The 18,713-nt window shown below is 42.7% G+C and overlaps 1 protein-coding gene across 4 annotated transcripts in view; it reads right to left on the bottom strand.

Moving 5' to 3' along the window:
• Positions 1–18,713, bottom strand: part of LOC126426407 (tenascin-like) — a 562,410-nt gene that overhangs the window by 255,308 nt on the left and 288,389 nt on the right. For all 4 annotated transcript variants that reach the window (XM_050088324.1, XM_050088323.1, XM_050088325.1 and 1 more), the window contains exon 11: positions 6,518–6,613. In XM_050088324.1, the coding sequence (XP_049944281.1) occupies positions 6,518–6,613 (96 nt within the window). The remainder of the gene's footprint in view (positions 1–6,517; positions 6,614–18,713) is intronic.

An 18,713-nucleotide genomic window follows, 5' to 3' on the forward strand; every position in this document is an offset into this window, starting at 1 on the left:
CTTCGTGATAACAACTTTGAAGTGATTCCTCATGCTCCCTACTCACCTGACCTGGCTCCTAGTGACTTTTGGCTTTTTCCAACAATGAAAGACACTCTCCGTGGCCGCACATTCACCAGCTGTGCTGCTATTGCCTCAGCGATTTTCCAGTGGTCAAAACAGACTCCTAAAGAAGCCTTCGCCGCTGCAACGGAATCATGGCGTCAGCGTTGTGAAAAATGTGTACGTCTGCAGGGCGATTACGTCGAGAAGTAACGCCAGTTTCATCGATTTCGGGTGAGAAGTTAATTAGAAAAAAATTCGGAGGCCTTAGAACTTGAATGCACCTCGTACAGCACATGAAACAACACCTATCCCTCCTATTCCGTGAAATGCAAAGCCACGTCCGAACTTACCAAACCCCTCATGCCTGAAGTGTCATGAAATTCATGATGATTGTGCTCCAAAACATCTACCCCACATACCCTTCATGACATTTCTCACAGTAATCTCTCCATCTCAGCACCCAATTCACTTACCTCCACAACCATCCACCTCGACATCTTAGTTTAAACTCATTGTATTCACCATCCAAGTTATCATAGAGTGATTACACTACAACATTCTATTCCATAACAAACATTCTCCTCTAAAAAGGAAAGTCCCCTTCATACACTCTCCATCCCTATACAAAATCCATGGCTTCCTATTTAATGAATCCTTATACAAAACCTGTCAGACCATCCGAATCTTTCTGTGTACTGTGGACGTTCAGATAATCGCATTCTAGTGGCAAAAGGTGAAGTTGCAATCGGTCACCAGAAGAAAAACCCTGTTTGACCACAGCCCTTATGAAATACTCCCACTGAATATCTTATCCTTACTATCTTCTTCAAAACCTTAACAGTTATCTGTAACACTACATAAATCCACCTACTCACCCCATTTCCTGTGACTTCTTCATCCATATTGACCAAACGTCTCAAACCTGTGTGATTGCTACTGACTCAACATCTGCAGTAGATCCTCTGCTTGATTGCAGCATTCGGTTACACACCGCGTCCAAGGGGACATTCTCTCGACTCCCCAGTGCACCTACCCTTAGGACACTACTCTAGTTGTCTCCTCTCAACCTCCTTGGACGCCTCACTGCAGCAGTCCCCAATCCATTTGAAAGTGACCACCTACCTGTTCAGCTCACCATCGCTTACACACTGCCTCTAGCCCATGCACCAGATCCCAACCTCTGTCGCAGTGTTATCGAAGAATACTGCCACATCAACGGAAACGTCTACCAGGAATTCACAGATATGCATATTGGAAGCCACACAGAACCTGCCACCTACCAGATTATATTGATCCCACCCCACCCTTCTTACAGTTCTTTTCAGATGCTATATCAGCCAACATTCCCACAGATATCATGTATCCTTGTCACCCTATAAGCTATACTATTCCTCCAACAATCCCATCACTCATACCATTCCTTCCTAGGGACTCGTAACTAGGATACCACACCATTGACATGTACAGAAACACACTAGTAACAAAGGGAGCTTGACAAGTCGGCCATAGCGAAGCATTCCCTAGGAAATGGACATAAAATACATTTCAAAAATAGAAAAGTGTTGGTTCATGTGTCTACATATTGGGACTGTGTTATAAAGGAAGCGGTCGATATTCGTTTAAACAACAAATATTTCGACAGAGACCAGGGATATACACTCAGCAGGGCATGAGGGCGGGCGTCGCACATCGAAGAAAGCAGACACAGATGCGCGGCGCGAGAGCGGCATTTTCAAACGTGGCGCCTGCCCCTGGCGCCACCTGACGTCACCGAAGCTGCTTCGGGCAAAAGCTCCCCCAGCTGCACTGGTCGACGTAAGCGCGCGCGTCACATTGGATCGATCTGATTGGCTCCTGATGATGTCATAATGCCTTTACAAGCGAGAAACCGTAGCAGCCACGGCGGTCAGTGAACTCCTAAAGACGATGGCGGAGATGGCCATCGAAAGCTCGAGGATTTTATTCGAATTGACGCGGCTGGAAAACCGAGGACGTTTTGTTCATGTATGCCGTCTTGAAAGATTCCGAGGACACATAGCTTATTAAATTCAAAGAATATCGGCACTGGCGCCAGAATTCTACCAGATTCAGTGGTACACTCCCCATTAACCCTCCCAAGTTTGGAAAACATTCCATTGACTCACTGTCCACTCTTCTACAACATCAACCAATACCTGACAACCTAAACAAAGCTGATCACGTTGCAACCTATATCTCCAACATCTTCTTCATTTATGATGACTCACATATTGATTACTCACCATTTCCTGCAATCTGTGAATGCACAAATACTATTGCCCCACCCCTGGCTCCCTGTTTCCACTACTTCAACAACATATCACAAACAGAACTGAATGTACCTATTATTTCGCATGACATAAAACAAGTCATTGTTGGTCCTCAACACATGACCTTTTGACACCTAAAACAATGCCCCTCCCTTTTCTCTCCACACTTACATCCATTTACTACATGATGGTCTCTGCAGGTTACCGTCTTGAACTGTGAAAAGCCGGCCGCGGTGGTCTAGCGGTTCTGACGCTGCAGTCCGGAACTGCGGGACTGCTACGGTCGCAGGTTCGAATCCTGCCTCGGGCATGGGTGTGTGTGATGTCCTTAGGCTAGGTAGGTTTAAGTAGTTCTAAGTTCTAGGGGACTTATGACCTAAGATGTTGAGTCCCATAGTGCTCAGAGCCATTTGAACCATTTGAAATGTGAAAAACCCTCAAAATCTCACTGTTCTGCAAGCAGCACAAGCCCCCTAACTATGCATCTTCTTACTGCCCTTTCAGCCTGATTTGACTGTCCAGCAGTGTCTCTAAATCCATCTTCTGACCCACCTGTAAACACCTGAACACTAGAACTAATCGAGCTTGCATCCTGCCATATCCTCTGATCACAAACTCGTGTACCCCACTCATTTTTCCTCCACTCAAATTCAAAAAATCGGCAATGTAGGTCTCCTGCGACTTGGAGAAAGACTAGGACTGTGTATGGCATCTGGTCTCCTTATCTAACTTCGGGCTTTTACCGTTAACTACATCTGACATACTGTATCCCGGCTTTGTAATTCCCTATTCTTGGTCACTATTGACAGTACCAATTCCCACACAAGCTTTATACCAATGAAAAGAGAAAGTTTCAAAGGTTTTGGCAGGAGGCTGCGGGCGGGTGGTGATGGTTTCAGAAGCGGCTGGTAGAGTTCGCGCGGCAGTAGGGCCGTAATTTTTAGAGATAAAACGACGTTCCACCTCAGTGGAAAAGTCAACAGGCACATTGTTCGCATATGGGGTTTGGAAAAATCCACATTCACCGTTGCAACAAGAAATAGACTGAAGTGTTCTGTGCCTTAGCCAGTACAAAGGCTTACGGACCATTTTTGTTTGCAGAAAGAACTGTAATGGCAAGCACATATTGGGACATGTTGGAACAATGGCTGTTCTCTCAAGTTGTGCAAGATTCCCAGGACTTCAGTTTCCAAGAGGATGGAGCTCCGCCCCGTTGGCATCGTGACGTACGAGGCTCCCTGAATGACTCCCTTCCTCAGTGTTGGATCAGTCGCAGGGGACTCGAGGACCCGGCTCTGCACTTCTGGCCACCGAGATCTCCTGATCTCACAGCCTGCGACTTTTTCTTACGAGGTTATGTGAAGGAAGCTGTTTACATCCCGCCTGTACCGACCACTCTGAACGATGTGTGGAACCGGACCACAGCTGCCGTGCGCTCAGCAACAGCAGATACGCTTAGCGTGTGTGGGACGAGTTTGGTTACCATACAGCCAATGGTGGCCACATTGAACGTTTATAGCATTTATCACATTTCTAATTATTATATAATTGTTAAAAACTAATTAATTATAAATTATTGAAAATTATTAAATCTATTATACTGATATCAAACATAATGAAACAATACCTTGAAAGTTCCTCTTTTCATTGGTATCAGGCCTGTTCATTTTGGATTTGTACTTGAATAAATGGGAAGTTCTGAAAATGGGTCCATCATTTAGAATGACGCTGCTTTCTGAATGACAGCCCATGTCCGGAAACGTACCGTTTGCGTTCTACGACAGTTTCAGTGCATATGTGTATGGTGTCTGCATCTGCTGAGGGAAACAGAAAAGTCGCAGAGCTGGTTGTGCTGGTATGCAACAAGGTAGGCGGTGATGTGGGCAGAGTCTGTAACAATGCTGGTGGTCGCCACGTCGAGCTGCTGTTGTAATGCATCAGTACTGTTGTGTATTTACAGTGTGCCGGGTTTTTTGTTTGTTTTTGGATAATGTTAACATGTAATGTGTAAGTGTTATACAGACAAATGCATTTAACTGATAATGAATGTTTCCTTTCTAGTGCTCAGGTAATAATTGTACTATATCACTCCTCATTCAGTTCCTCATGCAGAAGTGGCTGATTTAAACATTTGAATTTATAACGTGTTAGAACGGAAACGATACCTTCCCAGACGTGGGTTTCTGTTCAAAATATTATGCAGTCACTGCCCTACACAAGCCCATGAATTTTGTGAGAGGAATTTCCAAACACCCTGTAGAGGTAAGAACTTGAAGGTAGCACTCATACGTGTGTTAAGACACCAGGAAACAACTTCCATTGATGAAACTAAAAATGCAAAAAGAAAGAAAGTGGTGCAACTGTGTAAAAACTGTTAGTAGTCTTGCAGTAGGTATGCCTGACATTGTTGAGTATGTTAGATTTACGTAAATCTCGCACGCTTGGTCGCCAGAATGCCAAAAGGGAAATGAAAGTATAGCAGCTGAAAGTAAATAGCCAACACGCAGCAAGCATACTGTACTTAATTATGGGCTTCACAAAGTCAGTCAGCACTTGATAAAAACTCTAAAATCGTACCATTTATTCACAGACACTGAAAGACCTGAGTCGAAACAAGGCCCCCGGAGTAGACAACATTCCATTAGAACTACTGATGGCCTTGGGAGAACCAGTCATGACAAAACTCTACCATGTGGTGAGCAAGATGTATGAGACAGGCGAAATACTCACAGAGTTCAAGAAGAATATAATAATTCCAATCCCAAAGAAAGCAGGTGTTGACAGATGTGAAAATTACCGAACTATCAGTTTAATAAGTCACAGCTGCAAAATACTAACACGAATTCTTTACAGACGAATGGAAAAACTGGTAGAAGCGGACCTCAGGGAAGATCAGTTTGGATTTCGTAAAAATGTTGGAACACGTGAGGCAATACTAACCTTACGACTTATCTTATAGGAAAGATTAAAAAAAGGCAAACCTACGTTTCTAGCATTTGTAGACTTAGAGAAAGCTTTTGACAACGTTAACTGGAATACTCTCTATCAAATTCTGAAGGTGGCAGGGGTAAAATACAGGGAGCGAAAGGCTATTTACAATTTGTACAGAAGCCAGATGGCAGTTATAAGAGTCGAGGGACATGAAAGGGAAGCAGTGGTTGGGAAAGGAGTGAGACAGGGTTGTAGCCTCTTCCCGATGTTATTCAATCTGTATATTCAGGAAGCAGTAAAGGAAACAAAAGAAAAATTTGGAGTAGGTATTAAAATTCATGGAGAAGAAGTAAAAACTTTGAGGTTCGCCGATGACATTGTAATTCTGTCAGAGATAGCAAAGGACTTGGAAGAGCAGTTGAACGGAATGGACAGTGTCTTGAAAGGAGGATATAAGATGAACATCAACAAAAGCAAAACGAGGATAATGGAATGTAGTCAAATTAAATCGGGTGATGCTGAGGGGATTAGATTAGGAAATGAGACACTTAAAGTAGTAAAGGAGTTTTGCTATTTAGGGAGTAAAATAACTGATGATGGTCGAAGTAGAGAGGATATAAAATGTAGACTGGCAATGGCAAGGAAATCGTTTCTGAAGAAGAGAAATTTGTTAACATCGAGTATAGATTTAAGTGTCAGGTAGTCGTTTCTGAAAGTATTTGTATGGAGTGTAGCCATGTATGGAAGTGAAACATGGACAATAACCAGTTTGGACAAGAAGAGAATAGAAGCTCTCGAAATGTGGTGCTACAGAAGAATGCTGAAGATAAGGTGGGTAGATCACGTAACTAATAAGGAGGTATTGAATAGGATTGGGCAGAAGAGAAGTTTGTGGCACAACTTGACTAGAAGAAGGGATCGGTTGGTAGGACATGTTTTGAGGCATCAAGGGATCACAAATTTAGCATTGGAGGGCAGCGTGTAGGGTAAAATTCGTAGAGGGAGACCAAGAGATGAATACACTAAGCAGATTCAGAAGGATGTAGGTTGCAGTAGGTACTGGGAGATGAAGAAGCTTGCACAGGATAGAGTAGCATGGAGACCTGCATCAAACCAGTCTCAGGACTGAAGACCACAACAACAACATTCACAGACTAATGTAATTATAAGATACGTACACATACACAGTTACAAACACACACTCGGATTATCAGTGAAATGATACACTACGAATAATTTTAAAAAATTCCTACCTTCCTCACAGTAGACGCCAGTAAATCCTTGTGGGCAGGTGCATGACCCGGTTGCAACGCTCCACACACCACCGTTGCGGCAGCTTTCCACTGGTCCTGTGGAAAGATTACAGACACTACTTACATTTGCTACTATTAACTGATTTCGAAGATAGTGGTTCCAACAAATTTAATGTGTTACTTGGCATATGTCGTACACAAACTTCGTGGAGCGAGAAAGGGTTTCAATCAGTTTAGCAACATGTCCCACTCAGGAAGGCTTACACTATATGATCAAAAGTTGTAAGTAGGGTGTATAGGTTATAGGAAACAACGGAGCACGATGTGAGATAGTAGATGGTTTAGCCTTTTGACAAAGTTTACAAGTAGACAAGACTCTTCGAATTCTCTTTTCCATATTGTTTAAATAACAAGTCGTCCGAAGAATATAACATTTTCGTGGAGCAAAATGTGCATAGCTGAAATGAATGTACCAAATGAGCTTATTAACAAAATCGTCAGGAATGCTAAGTACCCATAGCTTCTCATCAATAGTGCAGCGTTTAAAGAGTATGTTGTTTCTAACCAGATAATAATGCTGAATCTGTGTGTCTTTTCACGCCATTTACTTTTAATGTCTGTCAAAATCGGATTATTATCTTGTTCATGAACAAGGTCCTTTAAAGATATGGTGATGAAGTTTTCAAAGGCGACTTTCTGAATGTAAAGAATACTGAAATTTTCCTCGAGGTTGCCTTCTGTGTTACTTTTCTCAAGCCCAGCCGATGCGCGTGACAGTGCGTCCGCAGCAATCTTCTCCTTGCTGGGAATGTAGACTATTGTGAAGTGGAATTCTTACAGAAACAATGCCCAATGTTTTAACCTGTCATGATTTAATTTTGAAGACATAATAAATTGTAGTGCACAGTGATCACTGTATACTTTTACGTGCTTAACAGAAAGAAAGAAACGGAATTTGTTCAATGCCCAAACGATAGCTAAAGCTTCTAATTCAGTAATGGAATAATATTTTTCAGATTTTGTTAGCACTCGTCTAGCAAAAGCAATGGTTTTCTGAACAGTAGCGTCATTTTCTATGGCTTTTTGAAATAAATGGGCACCAAGACCGACTTTAGAAGTATCCATGCTAAGGCAGAAATCTTGTGACAAATCTGGATGAGCTAATATTGGCACGTTAAGTAGAGATTCTTTCAAAGAACTGAATTCCAATTGTGCCTATTCGTCTTATTTCCAAATAGTATTTTTTTCCAGTGAGAGAACAAAGTTTTGGTGTAACTAGAATTTGCATGTTCAGTAAACGACGGTAAAAATTTACGATAACTGGAAAACCGCGGACTTGTTTTTTTTGTGGATGGAACTGGAATGGCTCTGATTGCTTCTAACTTTTCAGAGCCAGCTGAATCCCTTCAGAAGAAATAATATGTCCCAAAAACTTTACCATTGTTACACCGAATTCAGACTTTTCCAAGTAAACTGTAATTCCAGATTCTGCAAAAATATGTAACACGCCGTTGAGGATGCGATTATGTTGTTCCCATGAGGCTTCTGCTATCAGAATATCGTCCACATATAAGGTAATGTAACGTTTTAAGAACTCAGGTAATATGGAATTTAGCCCACGAATGAAAGCTGCCAAAGAAATGTTCAAACAAAAAGGAAGTTTCCGAAATTGATAACAAACGCCTAAACAAAGAAAAGCTGTGTATTTTCTACATTCTGGATGAAGTTCGATCTGATAATAGCTGGATCTGAGATCAATGGAAGACAACACTTTTACACCATTAAAATTTTGAAGAAGTTCTTCCAAAGTTTGCGGCCTGTCTGTTTCAGGAATGATGATAGTATTGATTTGTCTCGAATCTAAGACAAGCCTGATCGATCCATTTTTCTTCTCAACAAACCTGTAATGGATCGTTGTATGGGCTTACTGCAGGCTCAGTAATTCCCTCGTCAAGCATAGATTGTATTTCTGTTCTAACACAGTCCTTATAATGTGCCTGAATTACGTATGGTCTAACACAAAATTTAGTATGCTCACGAACATGAAATTGGTATTGAAATCCCTTGATTGTTCCTGTTATGTGAGTAAAAACTGTGGAATGTGCTTGTAAAATCCCAAAAAGGTCCTGCCTATCAGTGTCATTACAATTCTCAACTGTTTGAATTTTATTCTGAATTAACTCATTAGTATCAAATACGCCGTCGATATCATCCCTGTGAATACTTGCAGAGTGATTGTTAGTGTCAAGTTCCGTCGAAAACTCCGAACTGTTGTCTAACAGAAGGTAAAGCCGATTAATTTCCTCGTCATGGTTTGAGAGCCAATCTTCAAATTTCAAAGCTATTGACTTACTTTCTTTCTCTAAACTTATTTCAGCATCGTGAACGTTTAAGATTGCTTTGTATTCATTCAAAAAGTCTACTCCCAATATATTTTCCGTCGACAATAATGGAACAATAAGAAAGTTCATGTGAACAGCGCGTAGCGTTGCGCAGTTAGAGGTGAGCCGCCAGCAGTGGTGGATGTGGGGAGAGAGATGGCGGAGTTTTGAGAGCGGATGATCTGGACGTGTGTCCATCAGAGAGAGTGATTTTGTAAGACTGGATGTCATGAACTGATATATATATATCATGACTTTTGAACACTATTAAGGTAAATACATTGTTCTCTATCAACAGCTTTCATTTGCTAACTATGCCTATCAGTAGTTAGTGACTTCAGTAGTTAGAATTTTTTACTTAGCGGGCAGTATTGGCGCTCGCTGTATTGCAGTAGTTCGAGTAACGAAGATTTTTGTGAGGTAAGTGATTCACGAAAGGTATAGGTTATTGTTAGTCAGAGCCATTCTTTTGTAGGGATTACTGAAAGTCAGATTGCGTTGCGCTAAAAATATTTGTCAGTTTAGTGTTGATTAGGATAAGTAAAGAGCGAAATATCTGAGTACGTTCAGTTGTGCTCAGCTGTTTGAAAATCAAATAACGTAAGGAGTACCCAAGCACAGTTATTCATAAATTTTTCTAAGGGAACGTTTCATATGCATTTGATATCTTTGTTGTTGTAATTGTGAAAAAAATTATTCAAGTCAATCCTGGCCACTGCCCAAAACAATTTGTAAAATTTTTTGTGCGGAGCATGGGTGTTATGTAAGTAGGCCGTTTAGGTTTTTTCGTTGGTAACGCCACGTAGCGCTCTGTATGAAAATCACTGACTATGCTGTGTGCAGTCTGTGGCTGGTTGGCACTGTTGGAATTTGCTATTGTAGTGTTGGGCAGTTAGATGCGAACAGCGCGTAGCGTTGCGCAGTTGGAGGTGAGCCGCCAGCAGTGGTGGATGTGAGGAGAGAGATGGCGGAGTAATAGTGCCTTTTTGAGCACTATTAAGGTAAACACATTGTTTGTTGTCCATCAAAATCTTTCATTTGCTAACTATGCCTATCAGTAGTTAGTGACTTCAGTAGTTAGAATTTTTTATTTAGCTGGCAGTATTGGCGCTCGCTGTATTGCACTAGTTTGAGTAAGCAAGAGTTTTGTGAGGTAATTGATTCATTAAAGATATGGGTTATTGTTTGTCAGGGCCATTCTTTTGCTGGGATTATTGAAAAGCAGACTGCGTTGCGCTAAAAAAACATAAATAAATAAATGAAATAAAATAAAATAAATATTGTGTGTCAGTTTAGTGTTGATCAGAATAAGTAAAGAGAGTAATGTCTGAGTAGGTTCAGTTTCGCTCAGCACACTAAAATATCAATTTCTCTAAGGGGACATTTCAAAGTATCCAGACACCTGGCTGAAAATGACTTACAAGTTCGTGGCGCCGTCCATTGGTAATGGTGGAATTCAATTTTGTGTTAGCCCACCCCTAGCCTTGATGACCGCTTCCACTCTCGCAGGAATATGTTCAATCAGGTGTTGCAACGTTTCTTGGGGAATGGCAGCCCATTCTTCACGGAGTGCTGCACTGAGCAGCTGTATCGACGTCGGTCGGTGATTCCTGGCACGAATTAGGCGTTCCAAAACATCCCAAATGTGTTCCATAGCATTAAGGTCAGGACTCTGTGCAGGTCAGTCCATTGCAGGAATGTTATTCTCGTGTAACCACTCCGCTACAGGCCGTGTGCATTATGAACAGGTGCTCGATCGTGTTGAAAGATGCAGTCGCCATAGCCGAATTGCATACGTGACAATGATGGCGATGGAAACTTTAATTTTGTACATACACTAGGCTCAAATAGTGCTGAGAGATCCCGAAGTATCTGAGAGTACCACGTGATAGATTCCTTACCTTCAGGGGGCACTGCACGATGTGCAGGTCAAGTGTGTTCACCAGGACCAATCTCCTACAGAAAGTGCCTCAATAGACTGAGATCTGAAGTTTGCAAATGAAAGGTTATTTAGGCAACGTGGTGCTACACTGATGAACTCATATTCAGTGTGACAGTAGAGAAGCCCAGTCTGCTCATCACATGCTTCAGTGTTAACTGAGCCGCGGCTGGCTCGCCTCATGCTTTGTTTTCTTTTTTTTTTATCATTCTTTGCAGTCCAGTAGTGTCTTATTTCTTCCTCGGTTACCACCATGGCGTTGCTGTCTTCTCTCTGCGAGTGGCAGCAGCAGCGTGTATCGATACTAGTACGGCTGCACTATCTTTGGCGTGGCGGATATATTTTTCAGCTGTGCTGTGTGTGGCAGTCGGTCGGTTGGGGTAGAGCAGCGAGGAAGTCTCCGTGGCGTATAGTCGGGCAGGAGCCGCTGGTGACGTGCACGCGCGGTTGGAGTTGTGAGTGTCTTCTTGCGAGGGTTACGAAGTTCGTCGCCTACTATCAAGCTATCCTGCTATCACATCTCTTCGTTTGATCCTGGTTGTCACTTTCTGGGAGATTCCCACGAGCAAAAACGTGTGTACATTGAAGTCGGATAGAATTGCAGCCATCTTCCTGTGTCGTGTTTAACTTGATTTAATCCATTCCTTCATTAATGAAGAGCACCAGTGGTACCTTCTGCCTTGTGGCCGTTGACATTCCGTGGACCTGCCCTGGTCGTTGACATAGTTTGTGGCAGTGAATTTTCCTCGTCGTGTTGATGCTGTCCAGCACAGCGTGTAGTTAGACAGCTGAGGTGTGTTGGTAGTTTTGAGCGTTTATTCTGAGTTGGCTGGATTGGGCACCAGTATCCAGAACGTTGTCCTATTGACATCGTGTTGTCGTTTTGCTGGTGGGATGGATCAGATCTGATCTTGTTCATTGGTTCGTCGGCTGGCTTTCGGTTGGGTTGCCTTCCAATTAAGAGGTTGTCGGTCTGGCTGGCTGTCTCAACCTAAACGTGCGATAGTGTCGCCATCCCACGCCGACCATTGGAACTTTCTGAGCGCCGCTCCTTATGTGTTACATAATGATTTCGTTTTTAGTCTTAAGTACTTTGTGTGGCCTTCAGCCGAGTTTCAGCCATTCATAATTAAAATTGAAAGTTAAGCCGTAAATTTGTTTCAAGTTGGTATGTGGCCTTTAGTCGAGTTTTCAGCCTTTTTCAACCAAAAGGTGAAAACTTTTGTCTATGCCTTAAGCCGTAAGAAATAATTTCTAATTTGTATGTGGCCTCCAGCGAGTTTTCCAGGTTAAATTAAAAATTGGAAATTTCTTTGTCTGGGCTTTAAGCCATGAGATTGTTTGGGATCCGTATGTCGCCTTCAGCCGAGTTTTATGTGAAACATTTTAGGATAAAGACTTTAGCCTATTTTAGTTGCAATTCCCCTTAGGCCTTAAGCCGTAAAATTGTTTTCTGCATGGTGTGTGGCCTTCAGCCGAGTAATAATCTCTCTTAAATTAAAAATTAAAGATCCTTGTCTTTCCCATAAGTCATAAGGTTGTTATTCTTTAGAATGAGGGCTTCAGCTGAGTTTTACACGAAATATTTTAAGAGAAGGCCTTCAGTCTTTTCAAATTGAAAGCTCTTCTTACTAGAACCCGTTGAATTGTTTTGTTGATATGCGAGTTTTCAGCTTATTTAGTGTAAAAATAGAAAATCTTTGTCTTGACCTTAAGCCGTAACACTGTTCTTGATTAATGTGAAGCCTTCAACCGAGTTCTAAGGGAAAAATGTAAGCAATGATTTTGAGCCTATTAATACTGAAGATAAATTTTTTATTTCTAAATAAGTGAAACCTCCAGAAGAACTCCTGTACCTGAATCCCTTGCTTAGGCCTTGTGTCTTGGATTTTCGATGTGGCCTTCAGTCGATCTAAATTAAATCAAAGGAGGTCATTCGTTAAAACCTTGAGAGTTTTCGATGCTTGCTTGTGTGAATGTTTTAAGAAATAAAGTTTATATGTTGAGTGCAACTCACAGTAACTTATTTCTGTCCCTTTCCACAAATATGACCTCATCCACTCTGTCCTGCTAGCCCAATGATTTCACAGACTGTGTCCAGCCCTGGCACAGAAGATGAACTTCAGCAAGGAATAGAAAACGCTTTGAAAATGACCAAGTTTAGCGCTGAAGTAATATTATCATAGCTGTTTACGAATATTCTATGAGTGATTCTGGTATGAGACATAAGTGCAATGCAGAGAGTTTAGGAAGACGAAAATAAAAATTGTGATAGTGAACTGGAATTCGACAGCAGCAAAAGGACGAGAAGGACAAATAGGAGAACACTGATTGCGGGTCTGCAGTGAAATAGGAAGATAGCTGGTAGGATTTTGCACGGAACACAATTTAATTACTTCTAATATTTGGTTTTAAGACTCACAAAGGAAAGCGTATACATGGAAGAGATCTGGATACACGAATGTTTCAGACAGATAATTCGAAACGAACTTTAAGCCGTAAAATATTCGTAGGGGCAAGTGTGAACTCTGGCCACAATTTATTGGTTTTGAACTGCTGACTGAAACTCAGGAAATCGCAGAAATGTCCGACATTAAGGGCATGGGATTTGGACTAACACAATGGTCCACGGTTGTTTCAGATCTTCAAAGGGAGCATTAAGCAACGATTGACTAAAACATGAGATACAAATGCAGTGAGTGACGAACTGGTAGTTTTGCGAGATAAATACTGAAGGGCCAGAGGAAATTTTTGAAAAACACGCGAGTTATTGAACGTAACTGACGAAAGGAGACAATATAACGTGCAGAAAATGCACTATGCAGGCGTAAAAGAAGTTAAACTAATAAGAAGCAGCAGACGTGGTTAGACAAGAAATGCGTGCCTGTACAAGCATGTGCGATTGTGAAAAATATAGGTGCCACCTACTGGAATATTAAAGAGATCTCTAGAGTGAAGAGAAGGACTTGTATGAATGTTAGCTCATGTGGAAAGCCAATTTATGCAGAAAAGTAGAAGACTGGATGGTCAAAACATACAGGGTGAGTCACTAACTATTGCGACGAAGTATAACTCCGAAAGTATGATAGGAGCTGAAAAATTTGTGGGACAAATTCTGCATAGGGAAACGGGGGACATTATATGACGTTGGTTTTTTCTTGCTAGATGGGGTCGCTTCAGAGATATGAAGGTCAATTTTGTTTTTTAAATAAGATGCTGTAGTTTGGTACTTATTTTCTGGAATAGCATAGAGGCTATCGAGACGAATTCAATGATATGTAACAGTAACATCTTTCAAGGTCAACTAAGGTCACAAAGGTGGTGTGAACGTCCATTTACAGAAGGTGTTCGAAGTGATGGTGATTGGTATCAATGCAGTGCTGCAATCTTCTTGTCATGGACTGAGTGGTATTCCTTACGACATTGGGGCTTATCGAAAAATATGCTCTGATAATTCTCTCTCGTATATCTTCAGGTATAGTTGGAATGTCTTTATAAACAATGTCTTTTACGAATCCCTGCAAGAAACAATCCAGAGGCGTCAGGTCTGGCGAACGAGCCGGCCACGACACATCTCCTCCGCGTCCAGTGCTACAACTTGGTAATTGTCTCTGCAACTCATTTCTAGCTATCAGCGAAAAATGTGCCCGACACCCATCGTGTTGATACCAAATTCTCTTCCTTGTTCCTTAAGGTAGTTCTTTCAATAACAGACCTAATATTTCTTGCAGGAAAGTGGTGTACTTTCTACCATTAACATTTCCTTCGATGAAATAGGGGTCTATAATTCTGTCCTCCAGAATTCCATACCATGCATTCACCGACCACGGTTTTTGGTGACCAACCTGCAGCAGCCAACGAGGATATTCAGTTTCTTAATAATGAATGTTATGCAAATTAACATTCCCTTGGTTCGTGAATGTAACCTCGTCAGAAAATAAAATCAAATTAATAAATGTGTCATCCCTCTGAATATGAAGTAGAGCCCATCGCCAGAATTCAATGCGACGCATACAATCCGTACGAGTTAATTCTTGGTGGAGACTGATACGGTAAGGATGACTTTTATGGCGATGCAGAACACGAACAACACTACTCTGGCTCAAGCTCCCTGCGATTTGACGTGATCTAACACAAGGATCTCGAATTACAGTGGCAAGAGTACCAATTTCCGTTTCCTCGTTAGTAAATTTCCTTTGTGGGATTTGTTTCCGATGCTTTAAAGATCCAGTTGTTCTGAATTTTTCACATACACATTTAAGTGTATGACATGTAGGTGAGTATGTTGAGAATATCTCTCATCGTATAAGTCTCTAGCTCTCTCTGAATTTCGCTTGGCATTCTCTGTAAATGAGAAGCATATCGACTTGTTCTTCGAAGGAATACATAATTCACATTCGCTTGATTCAACGATACTAATCTTGCTATTAGTGTTGTATTGCGAAACCGTCGAATGATGTTTACAGGTCAATGGACGTTAGATGGATACGCCGTACGAGAAAGAATTGTCAGAGCATGTGCTTCGATAAGTGCCGAAGTGATAAGGATTGCCACTCAATCGATGATACGAAGATTGCAGCGTTGCATTGATACCAATGGTCATCACTTCCAACACCTTCTGTTAATGGACGTTCATGCCGCCTTTGTGACCTTCGTTGACCATCAAAGACCTTGCTGTTACACATCATTGGATTCGTCTCGATAGCCACTATCAGAAAATAAGTATCAAACTATAGCATCCTATTTTAAAAAAACAAAGTCGACCTGCATATCTCTGACACGACCCCACCTAGGAACAAAAAAGCAACGTTATATTGTGGCCCCCATTGTCCCATGCAACTATTGTCCCTCAAATTTTTAAGTTACTATCACATATATATATATATACGTATTCGTGTAGTACGTAAAGAAATATGAATGTTTTAGTTGGACCACTTTTTTCGCTTTGTGATAGATGGCGCTGTAATAGTCACAAACGTATGGCTCACAATTTTAGACGAACAGTTGGTAACAGGTAGGTTTTTCAAATTAAAATACAGAATGTAGGTACGTATATATGGTTCTCGGACGAGACGCCAGATGTCATAGTGAAAACTCCACAATATTTCATCAGTGCAACTGGCCGACATCTTCAGGTGCGACGAACACACTGCTAAGGCAGGACCAGAGCTCTCTATTTATGCCAGTCCTAGGCAGGAAGTGCACATGCGTGGAGGCGCCAAATTCGATGGCCAATAGCGATGATATCAACCGATAGGTGGAAAGACAGCAACGAGTATACACGAGTGGGCCTTCGACTCTGATACCCCACATCGGTGATGTTTCGTCGAATGATATGCACATTGTCACTTGTTGATGGCCCAACATTGAAATCTGAAGCAGTTTACGGAAGGGTTGCACTTCCAAATGGTTCTGAGCACTATGCGGCTTAACTTCTGAGGTCATCAGTCGCCTAGAACTTAGAACTAATTAAACCTAACTAACCTAAGGACATCACACACATCCATGCCCGAGGCAGGATTCGAACCTGCGACCGGAGCGGTCGCTCGGCTCCAGACTGTAGCGCCCAGAACCGCACGGCCACGCCGGCCGGCGGTTGCACTTCCGTCACGTTGAACGATTTCTTCAGTCCCCGTTGATCCTATTCTTGCAGGATCATTTTTCGACCGGAGCGATGTTGGAGATTTGAGATTTGACGGGAATCCAGATATTCACGGTACACTCGTGAAATTGTCGTACGGGAAAATCCCTATTTCATCGCTACCTCGAAGATGCTGTGTCCCATCGCTCCTGCGCCGACTGTAAGACCACGTTCAAACTCATTTAAATGTTGATAAACTGCCATTGCAGCTGCAGTAGCAGATCTAACAACTACGCCAGACACTTGTTGTCTTATATAGATGTTGTCGACAGTAGCGCCATATTCTGGATGTTTACATATCTTTGAGTACGCATGCCTATACAAGTTTCTTTGTCGCTTCAGTATATAACGGCTGTAACATTTCTCCAGAGAAAGTTATGCATATATCTCTCTCTAATATGCTCCGCTCTTGTGCCACTGTCACTAGGGTAAGCATAGGAGCTCTTTGCACTATACAAAAGATTGTAACTTTACATACTTCTCACAGTGTTTCCTACCACACAACACTGCATTCTCTAAAGTGTTTGTCCTGATATCAGAAAGGCCATGGAAAGAGTGATGCCATCTCTCCATAAAACTGAAAAAAAGAAATGTGAGAGGACCTCTCTCACTCAGGTCCATACACACACAAGCTAAGGACGTGCTGGGTGGAGCCTCGCCACTGCAGTACGTGTCGAAGGCGGCTTCCCCCCCCCCCCCCCCCCACCCCACCCCTATCCTGATTCCAGTTTTCGTGATTTCCCTGTATCGCTCAAGGCAAATGCCGGGATGGTTCCTTTGAAAGGCCACAACCGACTCCCTTCCTCGTCCTTCCCTAGTCCGATGAGACCGATGAAGCCGCAGTTTGGTCTCTTCCCCCAAACAACCCAACCCAAACCCCTTAAACTACATTCAAACCCCCGCATGTGGATGAACAAGATGTTGCGGTTACAGAGCTAGCATAATCCTGACTGGCGGCTGCGGAGGCCCACCCCACTCTCCCGCATGCATCTTACCCGCCTGCCGCACAGGGAGAGATAAGCGATGGCCCATTTATGAGCAACATCCCTCCATACATACTTCGGTTACAGGAAAACGTCTGACGGATGTACGCCTATGTACTGTAGAGGGCCACACGCATGAAATCGCATCCCTCCTAGCCGTATGCTTGCAATTGCCAGTCCAGCGCATGCATGTGTCCAGCGCCATCCCAAGCCCCGTATGGGGCTCTGCTCCCATGTCTCAGTTCAGTGCGGTACAGTCAATCGGTCACCTTTTACAGAATGCATAACACTACGCTGTCTGTAACTATGTTATTTATTCTGCTAACGGTTTCTCGTCTAAACCGTCATCACATGTCATACGTGCTTTGACGTAAGTCACCACTGCAAACCATGACCACCAATAAAAAAAAAAAAGGTGACTAGATCAAAATACACTACTGTCCATAAAAATTGCCACACCAAGAAGAAATGCAGATGATAAAAGGGTATTCATTGGACAAATATATTATACTAGAACTGACATGTGATTACATTTTCACCCAATTTGGGTGAATAGATCCTCAGAAATCTGTACCCAGAACAACCACCTCTGGCCGTAATAACGGCCTTGATACGCCTGGGCATTGAGTCAAACAGAGCTTGGATGGCGAGTACAGGTACAGCTGCCCATGCAGCATCAACACGATACCACAGTTCATCGAGAGTAGTGATTGGCGTATTTTGACGAGCCAGTTGCTCGGCCACCATTCACCAGACGTTTTCACTTAGTGAGAGATCTGGAGAATGTGCTAGCCAGGGCAGCAGTCGAACATTTTCTGTATCCAGAAAGGCCCGTACAGGACCTGCAACATGCGGTCGTGCATTATCCTGCTGAAATATAGGGTTTCGCAGGGATCGAATGAAGGGTAGAGCCACGGGTCGTAACACATCGGAAATGTAACGTCCACTGTTCAAACCGCCGTCAATGCGAACAAGAGGTGACCGGGACATGTAACCCATGGCACCCCATACCATCACGCCGGGTGATACGCCAGTATGCCGATGACGAATACACGCTTCCAATGTGCGTTCACCGCGATGTCGTCAAACGCGGATGTGACCATCGTGATGCTGTAAACAGAGACCGGATTCATCCGAAAAAATGACGTTTTGCCATTCGTGCACCCAGGTTCGTCGTCGAGTACAGCATCGCAGGCGCTCCTGTCTGTGATGCAGCGTCAAGGGTAACCACAGCCACGGTCCTCGAGCTGAT

The sequence above is a fragment of the Schistocerca serialis genome, chromosome 11 (genome assembly GCF_023864345.2).
Source record: "Schistocerca serialis cubense isolate TAMUIC-IGC-003099 chromosome 11, iqSchSeri2.2, whole genome shotgun sequence".
Lineage (NCBI taxonomy): Eukaryota > Metazoa > Arthropoda > Insecta > Orthoptera > Acrididae > Schistocerca > Schistocerca serialis.